This window comes from Callionymus lyra, chromosome 16, assembly GCF_982586985.1.
Source record: "Callionymus lyra chromosome 16, fCalLyr1.hap1.1, whole genome shotgun sequence".
Lineage (NCBI taxonomy): Eukaryota > Metazoa > Chordata > Actinopteri > Syngnathiformes > Callionymidae > Callionymus > Callionymus lyra.
Genome location: NC_141833.1, coordinates 7,032,324 through 7,056,116, shown reverse-complemented (window position 1 = coordinate 7,056,116; position 23,793 = coordinate 7,032,324). Strand labels below are relative to the sequence as shown.

The following is a 23,793-nucleotide window of genomic DNA, read 5'->3' as shown; positions in this document are numbered from 1 at the left end:
ACCACTACTACATCACGGGACTTTGTTCCTTTAGCTGCGCAAGATTTAGAGGCTGCTGCCATCCAGTGGCCGGATGTTTGATTGCAACATAAAAATGAACAAACACTGTGAATATTTGCATTTAAATTGTAAAATAAAAAATAGATTTCTTTAAAGTCATACTTTATTATGCAAACCATAAAACAAATATGGTCATGATATGACTTGAAAGCTCAAATATAAAATAAAATAAATTGCAGAAGTTTTTTATTAATACAGTCCCGTCAGATATCGATACAGCGATACAAATTCCGATGTATCGCTGCAAAGATGTTGTCTATCACCCCTTAGTTAAAGCCAGAGCTTGTGATTTTATGTCGATCAAGCAGCAGGACCGATAACATTTTGGGTTGTTTTCCCCACAGAGACTTTCTGCCCCGTGGATCTGGTATTGTCACCCGCAGGCCCCTGGTGTTGCAGCTTATCAGCGCCACTGCAGGTGGGAGCCCCCGCATCCGCACACCCACACATGCAAGCGCACACACACACAACAAAAAAAACAACGATTCCTCCCCCTCCTCTTATTCAAATTGTACTCTTTGATACACATTATTTCTCCTTCATTCACACCGAAATGTGCTAAAAAATACTCTCTTCATCATCAGAATGGGCTGAATTTCTGCACTGCAAAGGGAAGAAGTTCACAGATTTCGATGAGGTACGTCAGGAGATCGAGGCCGAGACGGACCGGGTGACCGGGGCCAACAAAGGAATATCGCCCGTCCCCATCAACCTGCGGGTTTACTCCCCGAACGGTGCGACAACAATCACATTGTTCAACCCTTTTTTTCCGCTTCTACTAAATCTCACATTGTTCCAGTGCTGAACCTGACTCTCATCGACCTGCCGGGGATCACCAAGGTGCCGGTGGGAGACCAGCCGGTGGACATCGAGCAGCAGATCAGGGAGATGATCATGCAGTTCATCACCAGGGAGAGCTGCCTGATCCTGGCCGTCACGCCCGCCAACACCGATCTCGCCAACTCTGACGCACTGAAGCTCGCCAAGGACGTGGACACTCAAGGTGAGGGTCTGCCGTCATGACCTTCGTTCATCATTTTAGTGGATGTTTGAAGACACAAGTGTTTTCTTTAAAGGTCAAAAGTCACTTATAATGAACCAAATACATTCAAACATAATGGAAACGACATAAAGACAATTACACACTAATAAGCACGAGTATATTTTTAATTTTTAAACTTGTCTGCATGATTTTTATAAGGAAATACTTTAGACTTTAGACTTTTAAGACTTTCTTTTATTGCACAGAAAACACAGCAGTGAGACTAGCAACGAAATTTCGTTGCTTGGAAACCGTTAAAAAACACAGCAGAGAGATGTATATAAATGAAAAGTATAAATATAAATATTAATGAGTTAAAAATAGTGCAATATAGTATAAACATAATAAATAAATAGCATTATAAATATTGCATATAATAATTAATGTAGATTAATAGGTATGTAGGTAGTTAATAGTACCTATCAGTGCCAGTGAGTTAATTCATTTTCTTTGCAATTTGGGAACTGTTTTGATTTTATTTGCATTTATCTTTTTTAATGAGTGTTTAAGCATGAAAACAAACATTCAAAATAAAATAAACAAATCTCCTGTAGGAAATGATTCAGCTAATCATGGAATATGCAATGTTTAGTTTGCAAATTCAAATAAAATGGATTTTCATTTTAATGTTGGGGAATATAAAGTAACCCCCGCAAAAATACATGACCACTGTATATTAGGGTTGTGCATCCCTGATTTTTGTCAATGCATACGATACTTTTCGCATCACAATACAGGGAGAACGATACGATATATTGTGATACTAAACGAGGATATGTTTGTAGTATTGTTGAGTACTTGACTGAATTTACAGACCACGTGACTCTTGACAGCGTAATTACTTCCATTTGTTTTGTAACCAAAATATATCCCAACATCAGCTTTAAAATCGACTGTATCCTCTCATCCTCAGTCATCACTGGGCTCTTACTGGATTATATTGTTCCTTTAGCTGCGGAGGACTTTGCTAAAGGAACTGCTGCCATCTAGTGGCCGGAGTTTCAATTGCAACACAAGAATGAACAAAATGAATGAAACACAGAGAATATTTGCATGTTAATTTCAATGAATGTGTGTCGTATTATTTTATTTTAAACACACTTAATTGAACCGCAAACCATTAGAGAACGATAGTCAAACATAAAATATGATTTGACTCTTTTTATCGATACAGTATTGTGTAAAATGACATTGCGATACTTCGGCCTTTCGACATTTTCTAACAGCTTCTACTGTATATGTTTACGTGTTTAATCAGATGTTTCTATTACGTTTCGCCTTCATTTCAATTTAAATTCAATCTTTTCCACCCCTTAACTCGTGCTCCAGGTCTCCGAACCATCGGCGTGATCACCAAGCTGGACCTGATGGACGAGGGCACGGACGCCAGGGAGATCCTGGAGAACAAGCTGCTGCCGCTCCGACGAGGTGCTCCTGTCAGAAGCGCTGACTCATCTGGTCTGTGTTAACGTTTGGCTCACGAGGTCGCTCGCCCCCTGCAGGCTACATCGGTGTGGTGAACCGCAGCCAGAAAGACATCGACGGCAAGAAGGACATCAAGGCCGCCATGGAGGCCGAGAGGAAGTTCTTCTTCTCCCACCCGTCGTACCGACACATGGCCGAGAAGATGGGCACCCCTCGCCTGCAGCGGGTGCTCAACGAGGTGACGGCGGATTTACTGCACTTTGAATAATTAATGGAAGGACGACCTAGATACGTCCTTGGGTGACATCAGCGTAGGTGAAACAAAAGCTGCGAGTAGGAGGATCGTTCGTTCGAACATGGAGGCGTTTTTTTTTTTGTTTCTAAGGTGATAGAAAATGTGAAATCTCTCGTGTGTTTTTTGTGTCGCCGTAGCAACTGACCAACCATATCCGAGACACCCTGCCACAGTTTCGCAGCAAGCTGCAGTCCCAGCTGTTGGCCCTGGACAAGGAGGCCGAGGAATACCGGGGATACCGGCCGGACGACCCGTCTCGCAAAACCAAGCAGCTGTTGCAGTCAGTAGTAGCTCAGACCTCATCCATGTCATGCATAGTGACCCCCAGGATGGGTCTTTCTTTTGACCTCAAGTGTTTTCCTCTTCCGCCCAGGATGGTGCAGCAGTTCTCCGTGGACTTTGAGAAGAGGATCGAGGGATCGGGCGATCAGGTGGACACGGTGGAGCTGTCGGGCGGCGCCAAAATTAACCGTATTTTCCACGAGAGGTTCCCGTTCGAACTGGTCAAGGTGACCGAACACTAAATATGACTCAGAAAAACACCCTCAACGTTCCATGGAAGTATATCAGCGCCATCAGAATATTGAGGGATTGAATTTAACATTTCAAATTTTGAAACTTTGAATTTTTTTTGTTTTTGTTTTTAATAATTATATAATAATAGTTTCTATATTGAATGGTTTAATACGTTTTTCTTTTTTAAATAATTTATTTCAGTCATTTTTATATTAAAAGGTTGAATTAATTTTCATTGAATAATAAAATAAAATAAATTGTATGTTGAAAAGTTGATTTTAATTTTTTTTAATTAAATTAAAAACAAAACTTTTTTATTTTTTTTAGACATAGAGTTTGATATTCCAATTCCAATGATTACATTTGTTTCCCTAAATTCAATGCTTTGTTTTTTTTCATAGCCGTTTTAATTCAATATCAGATTCGGCACTAGTAATATAAGTAATATAAACATTTTAATATTTAATTTAAAAGGTAATGAATTTTTGAAATTAGAATATCAAGCCCTTTGATTATTAAAATTATTATTAATCATTAATTTTGAAAATACTCAATGTTTTTATTTCAATTTCGAAACAAAAATGTATCCTTTAAATATACAAATTACTGATTTAATTATTCAATCATTACACATTTAACCTGTCAATATAGAAATTATTTAATTAAATATTTTAAAAATCAATAATAAAATGATTGGAAAACATTTTTTAATTACTTTGTTAATATTTAAAAATTAAAAAGGTAACATTTAACGATTAAATATTCTAATATACCATAATATTCTGTCACAACTCTGTGTAGTCTTCAATTCAGGAGATGTTATATTTTTAACAGGTTTAAAGCAAAATTCACTGTTTACTGTCAAATAATTTCAGGTAACATAAGAATATAAGATTTTCTTTTTCTTTCTATAATGTTTATTAATGGTTAATATATTTTACTTCTTATCAAATAATACAGTTTAATTAGTCATTTATATTTAGTCAATATATCAATATAAATGAAAGATATCAAACATGAAAAATACACATTTAAAATGACATCATAAATCCCACTGAAATATACTTAAACTGAGTAGAACTCCTTAGTTTTCAATTAAAACCATGACTTCAGATCTGCCGTTCTTTCATGTTATAGAAGCAGATTTCCTGGATTTAATCTTATTTTCCTGTGGTTTCTTTCCTCAGATCGAGTGTGACGAGAAGGAAATGCGGCGCGAGATCAGCTACGCCATCAAGAACATCCACGGTATCAGGTCAGTGGCTGGATTTCTTTCTGCAGTGAGAGATTGAAGATCACTTTTCTTTGGACACAGAAGAAATGTTCTTTGCTTTTGTTGGAGGAGATTATGTAATTGTAAATGGATCTATTAATAGCACGCGCTCACATTTGGTTAGTATTGTTTATGTTGGTTTCTTAATGCGCTGCAGCTTTGAAGCTCCATGATGTGCTTCCCTGGAGCTTTGTTGACTTTACATTTAAATACTGATTTTTACTTCCTGTTTTTCCACTCAGAAGCTTCTATTACAACGTGTTTTTCTTGATATATGTTGGTTATCAGTTGCATATGCATTTAAGTTAGAGAAAGTTTTCGATTCAAATTTTTTATAGTGAGTTTTAACTCAACTCTGAGTTGACTGTAACTGTAAGTTATTTGTAAGTTTATTTTCGTGTTTCTATAAAATATCTTACTTTATTCCACTGCTTTAAAAACATCTCTCTCTTGTTGCTACATAATATATATTTAATATGTATTTCTTTATTGATTTCTGGAGACTTTTTGTCCTGATATTGTTTGTATGAAAGTACATCAGTACCATCACAATATTCAATGGTTAAACATGTAGGTTTCATATTTTTAAACTTTGAACAGTTCTTTTTTCTATTTGAATAATATTTTGAGTAATTGAATTCAATAGTTTCTATATTGAAAAATGTAATAGGTTTCAATTAGGTTCTTTAATTCAGTAATTTGTATATTAAAAGGTTGAATTCGTTTTTATTAAAAAATTGTAATGTATGTATTTAATTTATTACTACAATTTAAACACATTTTTAGACATAGAGACATTGATATTATAATTCCAATGATTCAAAAAATATTTTGTCTAAATTCAATGTTTTAACATAAAAAAACAGTTTATTATTGAATTTAAAAGGTAATGAATAAAATAATGAATTCACCAACCTTTTAAATGTTGACACTAAATTGTTTTAAATAAAATGATGATTTAATAAATAAATAAATAATTTGTTTGGTGAAATATTTGTTTAGAAAATTGTTTTTTATTTAAAGAGCTTTTGTTAAAAAATAGAAACATCATCCATTTTAAAATGTTAAATTCAAGTATCAAAATTAAAATAAATGAAATCTTTCAATGTAGAAGAAAAATTAAAACCTTAAATAAAATAAAAAATGTGTTTGTGGTATTCCTTGGGTTATCTCAGGGTCAAGGTGACCCGGAGGCGTGAAAACAAATGTGTTTGTGGTATCCCTTGTGTTATCTCTGGGTCGAAGTGACACAAAGGCCCAAAAACAAATGTGTTTATGGTATCCCTTGTGTTGTATCTGGTTCACGGTGAACGACCTCCCTGGCTTCCATACATATGCAGTGTTGGAGGTCGGGTGGTCCGGGTCACCTTGACCCATATGGTTAATATACAAGGGTTAATACAAATACATTTTGGGGCTATTTTTGTCATCTTTTCTTTTCCTCGTCTATTATTTATTGATAAACATTTTTTATTATTATATAAATTGTTGTCTTATCTTGATCTTTAAAGTATGTACTTTTTTGAGTATTGTTTTGATTGTTTAAGCGCTTTGTGACCCTGGTCTCGAAAAGCGCTATATAAATATATATTACTTACTTACTTACTTACTATTTCCTACGTTGCTACTTGTTGTTTTAAGTCACTGTTCTTGTGAAAATAACTTTGTTTAAATGGTCTTCAGGACGGGGTTGTTCACTCCAGACATGGCGTTCGAGGCCATCGTGAAGAAGCAGGTGGTGAAGATCAAGGAGCCGTGCATCAAGGCCGTGGACATGGTCATCCAGGAGCTCATCAACACTGTCCGCCAGTGCTCCAACAAGGTACATCCAGGACCGCGGTCCTGAAGCTGCCAGGCGGATTGAGGAGGACAAAACTGCTGTGTTTTCAGCTGGACTGCTACCCGAGGCTCCGCGAAGAGACGGAAAGAATCGTGACGACTCACATCAGAGACAGAGAGAGTCGAGCCAAGAACCAGGTGATGCATGTTCAGCTGATACTGGGTCAAAACATTCTTGCTTTTTACTGTGAAGCCAACACTTCGTATGAGACCAGTTTAATCCTGACTAATGCTGAAGATGCTGCAAATGCTTTGAGACCAAAGACAACAGGACAAAGTTCACCAGCAGGACAGAAGTGTTTTATGATGTAATTTGTTTTATGTTGCTAGGCAACAGGAGAGGAGGTGAGATACAAAATGGAGGACTGCACTAAAATAATTACACAAGAAATGGATAAAAATCTACGATTACTGTGTAGCGTTGAGTGATCATTATATGGCTTATATGAGTAAAGTTAAGTTTCTTTTGTTTCAAGTCACAAATAGTTTATTTTCTTTTCATTATTTCATTCTTTTTAATCAGTCACCACCTTTGTTACTTACACATGATTCATTAAAAGGAAAATGTTAGAAGAAAAAAAAGTTGAATATAACTTTATTGACAAATATTTTGGTCGTATTTTTATGATTTAATTATTTTATTAATCAGTTACTTGATAGAAACAATGGAATACAACAACTAGAAAATGAAGTTGTGAAATGTTTGCAGTTTTCTTAGCATTTATTATTGTTAAGACATTATTAATTTAAAGGTAAATTCAATTATAAAAAGGTGAAATTTAAAGTAAGATATTGAGGTTGATATTCTTACAATACTAAAAACATTCTCATAAATGTAGTTAAATACAAATTTATTGAAAAATATTTGGATCATGTTTTTATGATTTAATGATTTAGATTATTCTATTTATTATTTACACATCATTTGTTAAAAGGTAAATTAAATTTTAAAAAGGGAAAAGAGAAATATGGTTTAAATATTTTAAGAACATTCTTTGAAATCTTGTTAAATGTAACTTTAATGAAAATTATTTGGGTAGTTTTTTTCATTATCTTATTTAAAAAATGTTTTTTTTTTATCAAACTCCTCATATTTATATACATATACATATATATTTTAGGGGTTGTTTTAAGTGCTGCTTATGACTTTTATAAACGTATTGAAAAACTACATTTTTGCAGTTTTCTCCTTATTGGTTTTTATTTATTATTTACAAATTAAATGATTGTAAGGTGGATTCAATTAGAAATAGTTAAAAAAGAAAAGAGAAGAAAGCTCTTGTAAATTATATTAAATATAACTTTATTGAGACATATTTTCGTTATTTAACTATTCATTCAATATTTCTTTTACATTTTTGTATTTTCCTCCCTGTTTATTATTTACTAAAAATTAGAATTAAACTAGAAAACAAGTTCAAATTGCAGACAATGGGATACAGATAAAAATAATGTTGCAGTCTATGGATTCATTTTTGTGTGAAAATATGCACCATTTATTTGTGAAAATTATTAAAAAAATTAGCGTTTCTTACTTTGCAGCGTGTGGAGATACAGTGAAATAAAATGAACTTGATAGATTAATATAATCTGATATTCTTACTACATGAAGTTAACTTAATAAACTTTATCACACAAGTTCAACCCAGAGTTTATGACTTTTATAACTTGTGTCAACATCAATGAAGCTAGAAAACATATATTTCTGGACCAACGTTTCCTTTCTTGAACAGGTTTTGCTGCTCATCGACATCCAGTTGTCCTACATCAACACCAACCACGAAGACTTCATTGGCTTTGCAAAGTAAACGCTTCACTAAAACAAACCTGCAGCTAAAAATCTGGGATCGTTGCACGTTTGCTTTCATGTCTCTCTGTTTTTTTAACCGATGTCTTGTGTTTCCCCGCGGCAGTGCCCAGCAGAGGAGCAGCCAGGCTAACAAGAGCCAGAGTTCCGCTACGAACCAGGTGAGGATTTGTTTTGTTACTTTGGCAGATGAACAAACGCACTCAGACACACACATGTTGCACATCAGTGAAAAAAGTATGTCCGTGCCAGCAGAAGATTGAATGGCTGATTTTAACATTTCAAATGTTGAAACTTTCCACATGTTTTTAAGCCTTGAATCCTTTTCTGGAATAATTTAATTCAAGGAGCTCAGTATTCTTTTGCTGTTCTCTGGCGGCTCTAATATACCATAGTTTTATATTGAATTAAAAGGGCTTTGAATAAAAAAATATTGAATTTAGAAAAAATATTTTTGAATTATTGGAATTAGATCATCAAACTCTATGTGTTAAACATATTTTGTTAATGATGATTAACATATGACAATAATAATGAATTAATCAATAAAATAAAAATAAATTACATTTAAAAAACACACCTGTCATTGCACAATTTATTTAATTCAATTATACAAAAAACAAAATTCAGTACGTAAAACAACAGTAATAAGATTCAACATTTAAAATTCAACCATTTGTTAAAATGAATGATTTAAATCAATAATTCTACATTGACAGTTTTCCTTTTTCTTTTATTAAATAATTTGTTTCAGTAATTTTCTTTTAAAGAAAATTGAATAAAAAAAATGTAAAATGTGTTTTGTTTGTATTGGATATTTTGAATGAATTAAAAAATATATATATATTTTTAAATGTATTCATGTTTTATTTATATATTACATTTAAACATGTTCGATTTTTTATTTATTTATATATATTTTAAAATGTTCGAATTGTTTAGTTAAATAATTTGTAAAAGCGGCATTTTCTATATAGAAATTAATTTAATTCAATCATTGAAAAAAAAAAATCAATCGCTTTGAAAAAATACTAATAAAAATGAATAGTTTCAACATTTAAAATGTTACTTTCAATCGTTGAATTTTCCGATAGCACGTATATACTTCCATAAATAAACAGTCTGTTAAGAAAAACATCCGAGAACAACTTTAAGTTCAATATATTTTCAACGCATGAGCAACAATTGTTGTACTTTTGTCTCAGTTTTATGATTTAATCACAGTGACAGTTCTTCATCATCACCAGTGTTGTTGTTGTTGAGATTTGTCCCTTTTTTATTTCAACCCCTTCCTTTGTCGTCAAGGTTGCATTTCATCCCCCATCCCTTAGTGAGAACCCCAGCTCTTTTGGGTGTTTGTGTCGGTGAGTATCGCTCATCGCGGGGGGTCCTTTTTTTTCTGGTGTCATTTGTGCCTGCAGTAACACTCTTCCGCCACCGCGTGGTGCTCTCCTACACCACGACTTTGCAGTGACATCATCGTTGAGGGTGGCGCTCAAATCAAAATTGGCCACTTCTTCTCACTATAAAGTTTCCTCCTCCCTTCCTGTTGCAGGCCTCTTCTCCCCCAGCATCAGGCCTGATTGTAAGAGCTTCCCCCTTTTTTTAAAAAGTTTCTCTAACACCCGCCAAAAAACCCACAGACTGCAAGGGGGGGGTGCCAGCTTCACGAAAATGCTGCGTCACAAAAGACAAAATGTGGATTCAAGTGATTGTTGCCTCCTTCAGAATGGCTTGTGTTTGTTGGGATAACCTCCTTGAAGAGTCTGATCTAACACAATAATCACTGCGGTTAATAACACACCTAACACACACACTGGGTTGTGTAGTCGAAGCACTTTTTAACAAAAAAGGTCACGAGCTAACAAGCATCCGATGACACACGAGTCACAAACGCACACCTCTCATGCATGGACATCAAGCATCTGTGTGCTGTTGGTTCGAACACACACTCATTTCTCCTCTTGTTTCTACTTTTGTTGTTTTGTTGTCTCGTCTGACCTTTCTTGTCGTCCTCCCTCCAGGTCATCCGCAAGGGCTGGCTGACCATCAACAACATCAGCATCATGAAGGGCGGAGCCAAAGAGTACTGGTTCGTGCTGACGGCCGAGAGCCTGTCGTGGTTCAAGGACGACGAGGTGAGAAACGGGAAATAGTTTACAGATTTAAAAGTTTACTTTTTTTTGAGGAATGGCTTTGAGAAATAATGGGATTATTGGTCTTTGTTAAGACTTTTGTAAAAGCGCTGAAACTTTTTTTTTATGCAGTTTTCTCCAAATATTTCCAAACCATACATTGAAAAAAAAAAATATATATATATAGAGAGAGAAATAAATACAATTATTATTGTAAAATAATAATAATTTGATTAAAAAATCATATGCATTGTGACAGATATTTGAGTCATCAAGTCAAATATTAAAATATTAAATAATGATATTATTGACGTTATATACAAATATATTGCACTTCAGCAATTCATGTAACATATTATTAAGATATCCATATATAAAGATATTATAGTTAAACTGTAAGTACTAAAGTGATGTATATCAATCTTATTAATTATTTATTTTCATCTACTTTGATCAAAGTTTTTGTTAAATACTGTAAGCTAAATAAAAAGATCCATAATTAAAAGTATTTTTAAATATATTATCTAAGTTGTTTCTTCACAATGAAATATACAGTATATACTGTATATAAAATAATATTGCATAATCAAATGAAAATGAGTGTGATAAAAACATTATTCAGAGAACAATAAATATAAAATTAAAAATTAACAAACTCTTGCAAGTCCAACATGTATTTTGATATTTGATGTATGTTGTGTTGTGTTGTCTTATATTGTATTATATTATTTGATATTATTTTGTGCTGTGTTATATTGTATTATATTCAATTATGTTATACTAAATAATGTTGTGTTGTGTTATGTTATGTTATATTATATTATATTATATTATATTGTATCATATTATATAATATAATATTATATTATATTATATTATATCATATCATATCATATCATATCATATCATATCATATCATATCATATCATATCATATCATATTATATCATATTATATTATATTATATTATATCATATTATATTATATTATATTATATTATATTATATTATATTATATCATATCATATCATATCATATCATATCATATCATATTACATTACATTAAGTTGTATTGTGTTGTGTTATATTGTATCATATCGTATTATATAATATTATATTATATTATAAGGTGTTGTATTGCATCATATTATATTATCATATATTATATTATATTATATTATATTATATTATATTATATTAAATTATAATTATATTATATTATATTATATTATATTATATTATATTATATTATATTATATTATATTATATTATATTATATTATATTATAACATGTTGTCTTGCATCATATTATATTAATATTTATAGTATATTGTAATGTTATATTGTAGAATATTGTGTTATTCTTTATTATATTATTTTTTATTATTTAATATGTCTGAAGGACATGAGTGATCATGACAATACAATAATTTACAACTCAATATAATACTATTTTATTGCACACAATAACTGTTTAAATTATTCTGGTGAAAATGCAAAATGCAGTCACGTCGATTTGTCTTTAAAATATAACATGTAAAAAAATAAATTCATGAATTTAATTCAACAGGCTCAACTTGCATGAGTTAAAAATAGGTCCTTAGAATTTAAATAAAACCAAAAATAGAGGCGAGCAACATGATATGTTAAGAAAAAAGAAAATACACTTTTTTTGGAAACATTACAGATTTATTGAATATTTCACGTCACACTTGAATTGATGCAAATTTCTGACTTTGTCTGCTTCTGCTGCTGACTTAGCAGCTGATGCTTATCTGCCTGTCTGTGCCTGCTGTACAGTTTTAGAGGATTGTCTGCACAGCAAGTGTAGATAGGCAGACACACTGCAACTGTGTCGTGGAGATGCTGCCGCCTCACAAATCAACACATACATTCATCAACAAAAAGAAGTCTGATGTATATCCCTGCCATATACACCCGGTGAACTTTTTCCGCGCTCACTCCTCCCCCCCTCGCTCAGTGTGGTTGGCTGGCAGCTACTTTAGAGCCGCTCGCATTCTTGGCAAGAAAATCAGCTTTTTGTGGTTTTTCCGAAGCGAAAAAATATTTGATTAAATATCCATATTCCTCCCGCTTTTCCTTTTTTTTTTTCCGGACGCTCATTTGAATAGCATTGATGTTGAGCTAACCTCGATTTCGTAGACCACCCCCCGCTGACCTCACCTCTGCTATAGGTGTTGATCGATCAAACTTATTGATCAGTATGTTGGACCCCCCCCCCCCCCCCCCGAACCCCTCTCGCTAGCGGACCACAACTCCATCATTAGCGCTAAGCTAGCTCCGCTTCAAACGCTGTCAATTTTACGATATTTCCCGCCACAATTTTCATCCGACTTTTTAAAACAAACTGCAGTTATTGGAAAAAACAATCACAGATAAACGTTTATTAAGTAAGTTTCTTTAAAAAAAAAATAGGAGGAGTTTTTAAAGTTCACTCGTTTACAGAAGAAGAAGAATTCCGACGTAGAGACGAAGATCCGAGTCCAGTCTAACCAATGTGCAGACTACTGTACACCAGTATGACAATGAACAGGTAGTCTGAACACTGGGTGGACGGAACCCGGGAGAGTCCAGGCCTTTGCCCCCCCCACCACCCCTCTTACCACCCAACCCCCCCAATAAAAACTAAAAAAAAAACGGGTCCCATCCATGATGTCGCCTTTTCGGTCGCCGACCTCCCCGGTCCTCGTCTTCTCCTCCGGTGGAAATGGCCGATCCGTGGAGAGTATCCAGCCTTGACGTGGCATATTCGCTCAGACGACTGGACTGGGACAGACTGGCTGCACGTTCAGGGAGGGGAGATCACAAAAAAGAGGGAAAGAGAACGATGGAGGTGGAGGGTGTGTGGGGGGGGGAGAGAGAGAGAGGGGTGAGTAAGAAAGCCAGACGAGGCAAGAGGAAGAGGGAGGGGACCCGCGTGACCATATAAGGGCCGCCGTGACCCCTTGGGGAATACAACATTGCAGGGGCCAGAAGTTTTTTTTTATTCTCTTCATCCCCCTTTTTTTTTAAATCCTACCTGTAACCATCCACCGACAAACTTTAACAATCACGAGGGTTTTTTTTTTTTTCCTTGCAAAAATATTTCGCAAAAAAAAAAAAAAAAACGACCTCCTTCTCGGCCTCCTCTCCTCCCTTCTTCTTCTCCGCCCGGGTCTGTTTAGCTTCTCCCTCCTCCTCTGGTTCTCTAAGCACTACCAGATGTTGAGTTTTAACGCCAGGCTGTCATTTAATCTCTCTCACTCTCTCTCCCTCCATCGTCAAAAAAAAGAAAAAGAAAAAACTCAGAAGGCAGGAAGTGGGCCTCTCTGGAATGGAAAGAAAAAATATTGAGAAAATATAGGCAGGGGTGTGAGGTGAGGTGAGGGGTGGAGGGGGGGGGGATAAAAGACAAGACGATTAATTAAGAAAAAGTAGGATTAGATTGGTGCTTCTTTTTTTTTCTTCCGTGGTGGGGGGGGGACCTCCAGCGCTCCAGTTTATCCCGGGACTACCAGTCATTACCAGCCTTAAGATTCCAGCTCTCCTGGCAAAACTCACCGTGAAGAACGACTGTGTCTTGACCCACACAGTAATGACTTCCACATGTGTTCCCCCTTCCCTCTTTCTTTTCTCCCCCCCCCCCCGCTTACCTCCCACTCTCATTCCCTCCTGTCACCCCTTCAGAGTTTTGTCACCCTCATGCATTGACTGAAATATGTTTTTTTTTTTCTTTTTCTTTTTCCGCCCAACAGGAGAAGGAGAAGAAGTACATGCTCCCTCTGGACAACCTCAAGGTCCGAGACGTGGAGAAGAGTTTCATGTCCAGCAAGCACATATTCTGCATTTTCAACACCGAGTCAAGGTCAGCTGCCGGAATATGTCCGTAATTCATGGGCTCATGTTGCAGGGAGATCCTGCTGTTTCTGGATGGAAATGTGCTTCGGATTAAGCCTCCATTTGTGTGTGTGCATGGACGCAGGGTTGTGGAGATGTGGTTTGACTTTATTTGAATGTAATTGGACACCGTTTTCGATCAGTCTGTTCTCTCGCTGCAGCACATTCCTGTGAATAAAATCACGTCTCACTCGCTGGAGATGGAAAAGGAGCGACGAATGAAACTCCTGCAGACGCACTTTTACTATTGCAGAAGATCAACACTAAATGAACGGCAGATAACTGAACTTTAATGGGTTGCAGTAGAGGACCAGATGGTGATGGAAAAAACGTTCTCTTAATAATTGAACTCAATGGTGCTCAGTTAAGTTTTCTAGGGGCCCAAATCATATATCACAAGTGTTTTGAAAGGTTATCCAAACTAGATAGATAGATAGATAGATAGATAGATAGATAGATAGATAGATAGATAGATAGATAGATAGATAGATAGATAGATAGATAGATAGATAGATAGATAGATAGATAGATAGATAGATAGATAGATACAATAGATAAGATTGATAGATAGATAGATAGATAGATAGATAGATAGATAGATAGATAGATAGATAGATAGATAGATAGATAGATAGATAGATAGATAGATACAATGGATGGATAGATACAATGGATGGATGGATGGATGTATAGATACAGTACATACAATAGATACAGTGGATACGATGGATAGATAGATAGATACAATAGATACAATAGATACAGTATATACGATAGATTGATACAGTAGATACGATAGATTGAAACAGTAGATACTATAGATAGATACAATAGATACAATAGATACGATTGATAGATAGATAGATAGATAGATAGATAGATAGATAGATAGATAGTTACAATAGATAGATACAATAGATAAGATACATACAGTAGATACAGCATATACGATAGATTGATAAAAATTGATGCAATAGATTGATACAATAGATAGATAGATAGATAGATAGATAGATAGATACAGTAGATACGATAAATACAGTAGATACAGTAGATACGATAGATACAGTAGATACAGTATATACGATAGATTGATAAAGTAGATACGATAGATTGATACAATAGATTGATAGATAGATAGATGCAGTAGATACGATAGATACAGTAGATACAGTATATATGATAGATTGATAAAGTAGATACGATAGATTGATGCAATAGATTGATACAATAGATAGATAGATAGATACAGTAGATACGATAGATACAATAGATAGATAGATACAATAGATAAGATAGATAGATACAATAGATAAGATAGATAGATACCATAGATAGATACCATAGATACCATAGATAGATACCATAGATCAGTGGTTCTTAACCTGGGTTCGATCGAACCCTAGGGGTTCGGTGAGTCGGTCTCAGGGGTTCGACAGAGCCTCCGCCGTGGAGATTTGGACACACCCGAATTATCGTATAAATTCATGATGACACACCGCGCTTGGCCATCCCTGGCTGCAGATGATCATGCTACACTGTTTGGCCAATCCGTGCTGCGGTGAATTTAGTGTGCTCAGTAGTCAACGTGCAACTGTCGTGGTAGTACGTGGTGTGATTTCTTTGTTAATATTGTAATCCATACTAACTATGTCGGGAAAAAGAAAGTGGTCGGACGAATATGTACAACATGGATTCACATGTATCACGGAATGTGATGGGAGTGAGCGTACTATCTGCATGATTTGCAACGCCAAGTTGAGCAACTCTAGTCTTGCACCGGCAAAACTACAGAACAGGAACACTTTAGACGAGGAATACAGAAACATATCATATACATATCCATGTCTTGAATTTAAAAAAAATATATATTTTATTTTTCACTAAAGAGGGGTTCGGTGAATGCGCATATGAAACTGGTGGGGTTCGGTACCTCTAACAAGGTTAAGAACCACTGCCATAGATACCATTGATAGATACCAAAGATACCATTGATAAATACCATATATACCATTGATAGATACCATTGATAGATACCATAGATACCATTGATATATACCATATATACCATTGATAGATACCATAGATACCATTGATAGATACCATTGATAGATACCATAGATACCATTGATAGATACCATTGATAGATACCATAGATACCATTGATAGATACCATTGATAGATACCATAGATACCTCTGATAGATACCATTGATATATACCATAGATACCATTGATAGATACCATTGATAGATACCATAGATACCATTGATAGATACCATAGATACCATTGATAGATACCATTGATAGATACCATAGATACCATTGATAGATACCATAGATACCATTGATAGACACCATAGATACCATTGATAGATACCATAGATACCATTGATAGATACCATAGATACCATTGATAGATACCATAGATACCATTGATAGATACCATTGATAGATACCATAGATACCATTGATAGATACCATAGATACCATTGATAGATACCATTGATAGATACCATAGATACCATTGATAGATACCATAGATACCATTGATAGACACCATAGATACCATTGATAGATACCATAGATACCATTGATAGATACAATAGATACCATTGATAGATACCATTGATAGATACCATAGATACCATTGATAGATACCATAGATACCATTGATAGATACCATAGATACCATTGATAGATACCATTGATAGATACCATAGATACCATTGATACCATTGATAGACACCATAGATACCATTGATAGATACCATTGATACCATTGATAGATACCATAGATACCATTGATAGATACCATAGATACCATTGATAGATACCATAGATACCATTGATAGATACCATAGATACCATTAATAGATACCATTGATAGATACCATAGATACCATTGATAGATACCATAGATACCATTGATAGATACCATAGATAGATACGATAGATACGATAGATAGAATAGATACGAAAGATAGAATAGATACGATAGATAGAATAAATAAGGTAGATACAATAGATATATACATACATAGATACAATAGATAGATGGATACATGGATACAATAGATAGATACAATGAATGGATGGATTTGTGCATCTTTGAGTACATATTTTTCCTAACCCTTCAGGGCCTACGGGTCACCTTGACCCAGGGAAAACACAAGGGTTTAAAGGGATGTGTATTGGCAAGAAACTGGCAATACAATACGTATCACAATACAGGATTAACGATACGATATATAGCTATACTATTTACTATACTACTTGTATTTGTAGTTATGTCCAAGTACTTGAAACCAAAATATGTCCAAACATCAGCTTTAAAAGTGTCGACTGTATCCTCTCGTCCCCAGTCATCGCCAGGATCGCTTAGAATTATTTGCATGTTAATTGGAAATTTAAAAAAAATAATATGGTAAATTAAAAAATTAAATATGGTAAACAATAAAAGATGATAGGTGACACAGTGGTTAGCCGCGGTCGCCTCACAGCAAGATGGTTGCTGGTTCGCTTCCAGGCCAAGCCAACTTGTGACTTTTCTGTGTGGAGTTTGTATGTTCTCTCCATGTTTCGTGGGTTTACTCCGGGCACTCCGGTTTCCTCCCACAGTCCGAAAACATACAGAGGTTGATTGAGAACTTTCAAATTGAAAATTGGGAAATTGTCCATAGGTATGAGAGTGTGTTTGTGAATGGTTGTCTGTCTTTGTGTGTGCCCTGCGACAGACTGGGGTCCTGTCCAGGCTGTCCCCTGCCTCTCGCCCTATGAATCTGGGATAGGCTCCGGTCTCCCGGCGACCACCATAGGGATAAAGCGGTAGAAGATAAATGAAAAATGAATGAATAAAATATGATTTAAAATCAGAATTGAAAAAAAGAATTGAAAATAAAATCAATGCTGTACAATTAAAATATTCCAGTATATCAGTACCCCTATTTTGTTATGTATATTTCATTAAAAGACTGAAATTACTCCATTTAAGTCATAAAACAATACATTTTGTATACATTCTATTTATTTTTTAATTGAGTTGCAACACAATTTTACCAATTTCCTCAATTATCAATATTTACACGTGACATGATAGAAAAAAAAAGAAAAACCAAACTAATATTTTATATAGTTAAAACAGTTATTAATAATATAAAGGTAAATATTAAATAAGAAAATTATAAACCACATACATTGATTTTACAATGTAATGAATGTGAGGTGACTGACTTAAAACTATTGTTAAGAAATGAATAATGTTGTAAATGCATGTATTTATTATATATCAAGATACTTCAGGGTCTAACAGTGTTTAATAACGTTATGTATATTTCATTAAAAAGACTGAAATTACTCCATTTAAGTCATAAAACAATACATTTTTTTATACATTCTATTTATTTTTGACTTGAGTAGAAACACAATTTTTTACCAATTTCCTCAATTATCAATATTTACACGCAAAGAAAAAAGAAAACCCAAACTAATATTTTATATAGTTGAAACAGTAATTAATAATAAAAAGGTTAATATTAAATAAGAAAATGATAAACCACATAAATTGATTTTACAATGTAATGAATGCGAGGATTCTGGTGTGAAACTATTGTTAAGAATTGAAAATGCATTTATTTATTAAATATTGAGGTACTTCAGGGTCTAAAAGTTATTAATAAAATGTATAAACTAGCGGGTGCAGAAAGTAAGAGACGATATTTCCGTCAGTTTTAACGTCCTTATCGTCCATGTTTGATGTGCAGGAATGTGTACAAGGATAATCGCACCCTGGAGTTGGCCTGCGACTCACAGGACGACGTCGACAGCTGGAAGTCTTCTCTGCTACGAGCCGGGGTCTATCCTGAGAAAACCGCCACGGTCAGCACATGCATTAATCATCGGCCCGCCTTCGCTTTCATGTCGCGACGTTGTTTATTGTTGATAATCTGGAGTAACTCAATCTGTGACTCACGGTTTCGTGAAGACTCTTGTGCGTCACCGTGTGCGTCGTATATATGTGTTCGACGCCGTTTGTTTATCTTGTGCTCGATCTAAATGGTGGAGTCGAGCCAAGACCACTTTATCTGTGAGCGAGACGGAATCGGGGCGTTTACTGTTGTTGCACCAAACAAAACGTCTTTTTTTTTTCTTATATGACTCAAAATATGCAAACACAGATGAACTTTCTCTCTCACATACTTCTTCGTAATGTAACCAAACAATGGTTTGATGCATTAGTTCATTAGTGAACATACAGTTCACTGTAGTGAAAATAAATAATGGTGTAAACGACCAACACATACATTTGTTGTGTTTAGGATCACATTTAGTGCTGATGCAGCATTAAAAGAAAAACTTTGAATGATACAAAAGGTTAAAGTCAATAGACAAACATTTTTGTAAAATGTTTTCTCTCATCCCTTGTTTATTTAGGGGTTAATTCCTCGCATTAAACAAAATGTGGAGTTGTTAAATTTTTCACTATTACAATTTGTATCTTCTCTTCTTATAGGTTAAATAAATGAACTGATAAATCATTTAAAAAAGGGATTAAAAAACGTGGATTCAAACAGTATAGAGTATAACCGTGATATTAAAGGATTACAAGGAAGATGCAGCTGATTCAATGCTCTTAACTTCTAAACGTTTATTTCCTCCTACTGAGGGGAATTTACTGAAAAGTTTAGCGAGAACTCTCCAGATTTAAATTTGACTCATGAGTGAAGAATCCCGATCAATAGTTAGCTTGACAGAATTATGATGTCAGCGCTGTATTTTTATTAAAATTTTAAGTAACGATGACTGGATCACGCGTTGTTGTCATTGTTTGATTAGTAGTGAAGCTGTAATGAAAGATGGACCCGCCTTTTGTTGCTTCTGATTGGTTAATATTGCGTCTTGCTTTCTGTGAATGGCTAGACTTACTTGAATTTTTTTTTACCATGAAAAGATAAATATTGAGTATTAAATGGGTCAATATAAGCGTGAGAAAAACAAAAAATATTTTATTTAAGGCCAAAAGTTATTTTTCAAATATTCTATTGTATTTGTCTTTCTTTTTTTTATACAATTGAAATTAAAAACCGTTTCTGGTATTCATTTTATCTGTAGATTAAGTCCATAAGCCTTTCCTAAAGTATGCAAAAAATGCTTTAAATTTAAAAATAAATGGGGAACACTTTTTATAAAAAAGGTAGTTTGTTAATATATATTATCATATAAACACAAAGAGACAAACAAAACAGGACAACAAACATATTATCAAATAATAAAAAAAAAAAGTTCCCTGTTTTTCCATGTTATTTTTAAACCACCTCTCTCAGAGAAAAAACTCTAATACGAAAATACTACATTGTATTTGTATTTTTTTTATGTACAGGAATATAAAATTAAATGTTTAAATCGTGTGATTTAGAAAAAAAAATTCAAACTAAATTTATAAATGACAAATTATACAATTACGGATCACACATAAATAAATGAATAATGACAATAAACAAAATATATATAAAAAACAATCATTTCTTTCTGCCCGACAGGTTGAGAGTGAGACCACCACCACCACAGACAACTTCTCCATGGACCCTCAGCTGGAGCGTAAGGTGGAAACCATCAGGAACCTGGTGGACTCCTACATGGCCATTGTCAACAAATGCATCCGAGACCTGATGCCCAAGACCATCATGCACCTCATGATCCAAAATGTGAGCGTTTTTTTTTTCTTTCTTTTCACGAATCATAAAAAAAAGATCAATCAGAATCTCAACCGCCCAGGGTGACACGCTGTGCACTTCCTTCCTTTGGCACTAGGTGAAGGAGTTCATCAACGCCGAGCTGTTGGCGCAGCTGTACTCGGCAGGAGACCAGAACGCACTGATGGACGAGTCGCAGGAGCAGGCCACGAGGAGGGACGAGGTGCTCAGGACCCATCAGGCCCTGAAGGAGGCGCTGGCCATTATCGGGGACATCTCCACCTCCACCATCACCGTACCACTGCCACCACCTGTCGACAACTCCTGGGTGGGAGGGACCACTGGAGGCCGCAGGTAAACTGGATGGATCTGAGCTGCTGTTGCGTTCAATGCTGTGAGACGTTCAGGAACTTCCGGTTGTGTTGCTGAAGAATGATGTGTTGGGGCCACATTTGATGAGACTTTACAGCAGGTGCTTTTCTTTCTTAGATGTTTTTTATTTGCAGTAACAAAGAATAAGAAAAAAACATTAATATGATGGAAAATATACTTAAAAAATATATGTTTAATCCCAACAAATGAAGACTTTTTCCGGAGAATTATATAAAAAAAAACGAAGTCAATCATGGGTAGAATTTATATATAAATTTTTAAAAAAATGTTTGCAGATGTAAATAGGTAGAACAAATATTTATGTAATGTAAAATATACTTATATACATGTTAAAATATTACGATAATTGTACATTATTAAAATATAAATACTTTTGTTGACAAATTATATTACAAAAAAAATTAAAAATAAGAAGAATTAAACATTTTTTTTATAGATAAACAAAAAAAAAAGAATTGTTTTTAATAATTAAATGTCTTAGATAACATTTTATTTGAAGAAGACTAGAACAAGAAAACACATGAATAATAATACATTAATCACAGTTAATTTAATATAAAAAAAAAGTAAAAAAGAAGAATTAAAGAATAAATACTAAAACTTGAATGTCTCAGATAACATTTACTGTAAAAGAAAAACAAAAAAAAAAAACTAATATAATGGAAGATATACATTAGAAATGCTTTAAATAGTAAAAAAAAAAAAAAAAAAGGTTAATTAAATCTCAGCAAATTAAATATAAAAACTATATCATGTAAGAAGGCAGTGAGGTGGAATACATACATGTTGGAATAATATATATAATAATATTCAAATATTTAGAAGAATTGATATCATTTTTATTTAATGGAATAAAAGATGAAATGTAATGTAAAAGCACAAAAATTAATAAAAGTGAAAGACACAACACATTTTTAATTGTATTTCTTCATTTAATCCAAAAAAATGAAACATGTAGTTTTAACAAATATTTTATATGTATTTTATTTTATTTATTTTTCAATAAAATTATTGACATTCAATTTACACACAAAAAGTAATAAACAACAGTTATTATAATGGCAAAAATATTCAAGGAAGAATTTAGTCATTGAACGTAAACATCTTACTTATAAGTTGTTCAGTTCTCAGTGAAAAAGAAATAATAAAAAGGTTTAATATTTATTCAATGTTTCACGTTCAATGGTTACATTTTCCCTGAATGAAGTTTTAGCTAAACTCAGTATGTGACCCTAAGACCATAGACTTAAAGAAAATGAGTCTTAGATGGAGGAAATGATCCGTTCATTCCTCAGGTCTCCACCGCCGAGCCCCACTGCCCCGAGGAGGATGTCGGCCGGACAACGGCCATCACCCCGAGGCGCCCCTCCACCACCCAACCGTCCTGGACCCTTAGGACCCTTCAATAACAGCGCCGACAGCCCACAAGCACCAAGCCGCCCCAACAGGGCTCCTCCAAGTATTCCCAGGTATGTAAGAGTTGATCATGAGTCTTTTTTAAATCTCTCCCTGATCCTGAAGAGGAAGATACTTTACCCCGACATATCCTCTTCTTGGGGTTTGTCCGGCCTGTCCGGAGGTTGTTCGTAAAACCCTTCAAATGTCTGGGGATTTTGAGCTAAACCTGAACAGCTGTGGTGATGCTTTGCCGCCCAGCCACCCAATCACCACCGTCATTCACTAAAGTATTTACCATACAAATTGGTTCATTGGGAAACACTCGGAGTAGATTGTTGTTTTTTTAAGAATTGTTGGACTAGAAAAGAGGGTTTTTAGTCAACAATCATAATATTTATTTAATATTTATTCCATTTCAGACCATCATTTATAAGTATAATTTATAATTTAGCTTGTGATTATGTTGTGAAATGCTTTAGATGAATGAATACGTTGTTTATAAACACGTATTTGTTCTCGAGGTCTGATTAACCGTTTATTTTGGAAATAAGAATATGGATTTATTTGAGTTTGAAGCCTCTAAAAAACACTTGACCCCTAAAATCCTTAAAAAATATGGCAACTCCATTCCACGTAGTAGTGCCTTCTTTTTGAACATTCAGAATAGGTTCCCCTTTTGATGTCATGAATCTTAACAGCAGGTGTGTGATAGGAAAGAGTTAACACGGGGGCGGGCGATTCAAATGTAAGGGGCCGTCAATAAAAAGAAGGAACATAATCTAAAGAAATGGAGAAAAAATATTTGATCATTACTTAAAAACTCACAAAAGAGAAAAAAATGAAACACGTTATGGTGTTGTTAAAATAAAAGATGTAAATAAATACAAAATAAATAATTAGTTAGCTATCAGATGCATTCACACTTTGACCTCTTGAAGTTTAAGTTTAAGAGCGCTGTGTGAGGTTTGGCTCCATCTGGTGGCCAGAATCCAATTTCGTTGATCCTATTTATTGTTGAAACTAC

General features: G+C 34.3%; 1 protein-coding gene across 2 annotated transcripts in view; it reads left to right on the top strand.

The window, feature by feature from the left end:
* The window catches only part of dnm3b (dynamin 3b), a 28,709-nt gene that overhangs the window by 3,560 nt on the left and 1,356 nt on the right, over positions 1 to 23,793 (top strand). For both annotated transcript variants that reach the window (XM_087811779.1, XM_087811778.1), the window contains exons 3-20: positions 405 to 478; positions 645 to 794; positions 860 to 1,063; positions 2,432 to 2,530; positions 2,605 to 2,765; positions 2,960 to 3,102; positions 3,196 to 3,331; positions 4,526 to 4,593; positions 6,295 to 6,433; positions 6,502 to 6,588; positions 8,184 to 8,254; positions 8,364 to 8,418; positions 10,282 to 10,395; positions 14,146 to 14,255; positions 19,050 to 19,164; positions 20,826 to 20,990; positions 21,097 to 21,332; positions 22,667 to 22,840. In XM_087811779.1, coding sequence (XP_087667905.1) covers positions 405 to 478; positions 645 to 794; positions 860 to 1,063; positions 2,432 to 2,530; positions 2,605 to 2,765; positions 2,960 to 3,102; positions 3,196 to 3,331; positions 4,526 to 4,593; positions 6,295 to 6,433; positions 6,502 to 6,588; positions 8,184 to 8,254; positions 8,364 to 8,418; positions 10,282 to 10,395; positions 14,146 to 14,255; positions 19,050 to 19,164; positions 20,826 to 20,990; positions 21,097 to 21,332; positions 22,667 to 22,840 — 2,301 coding nt within the window. The remainder of the gene's footprint in view (positions 1 to 404; positions 479 to 644; positions 795 to 859; positions 1,064 to 2,431; positions 2,531 to 2,604; positions 2,766 to 2,959; positions 3,103 to 3,195; positions 3,332 to 4,525; positions 4,594 to 6,294; positions 6,434 to 6,501; positions 6,589 to 8,183; positions 8,255 to 8,363; positions 8,419 to 10,281; positions 10,396 to 14,145; positions 14,256 to 19,049; positions 19,165 to 20,825; positions 20,991 to 21,096; positions 21,333 to 22,666; positions 22,841 to 23,793) is intronic.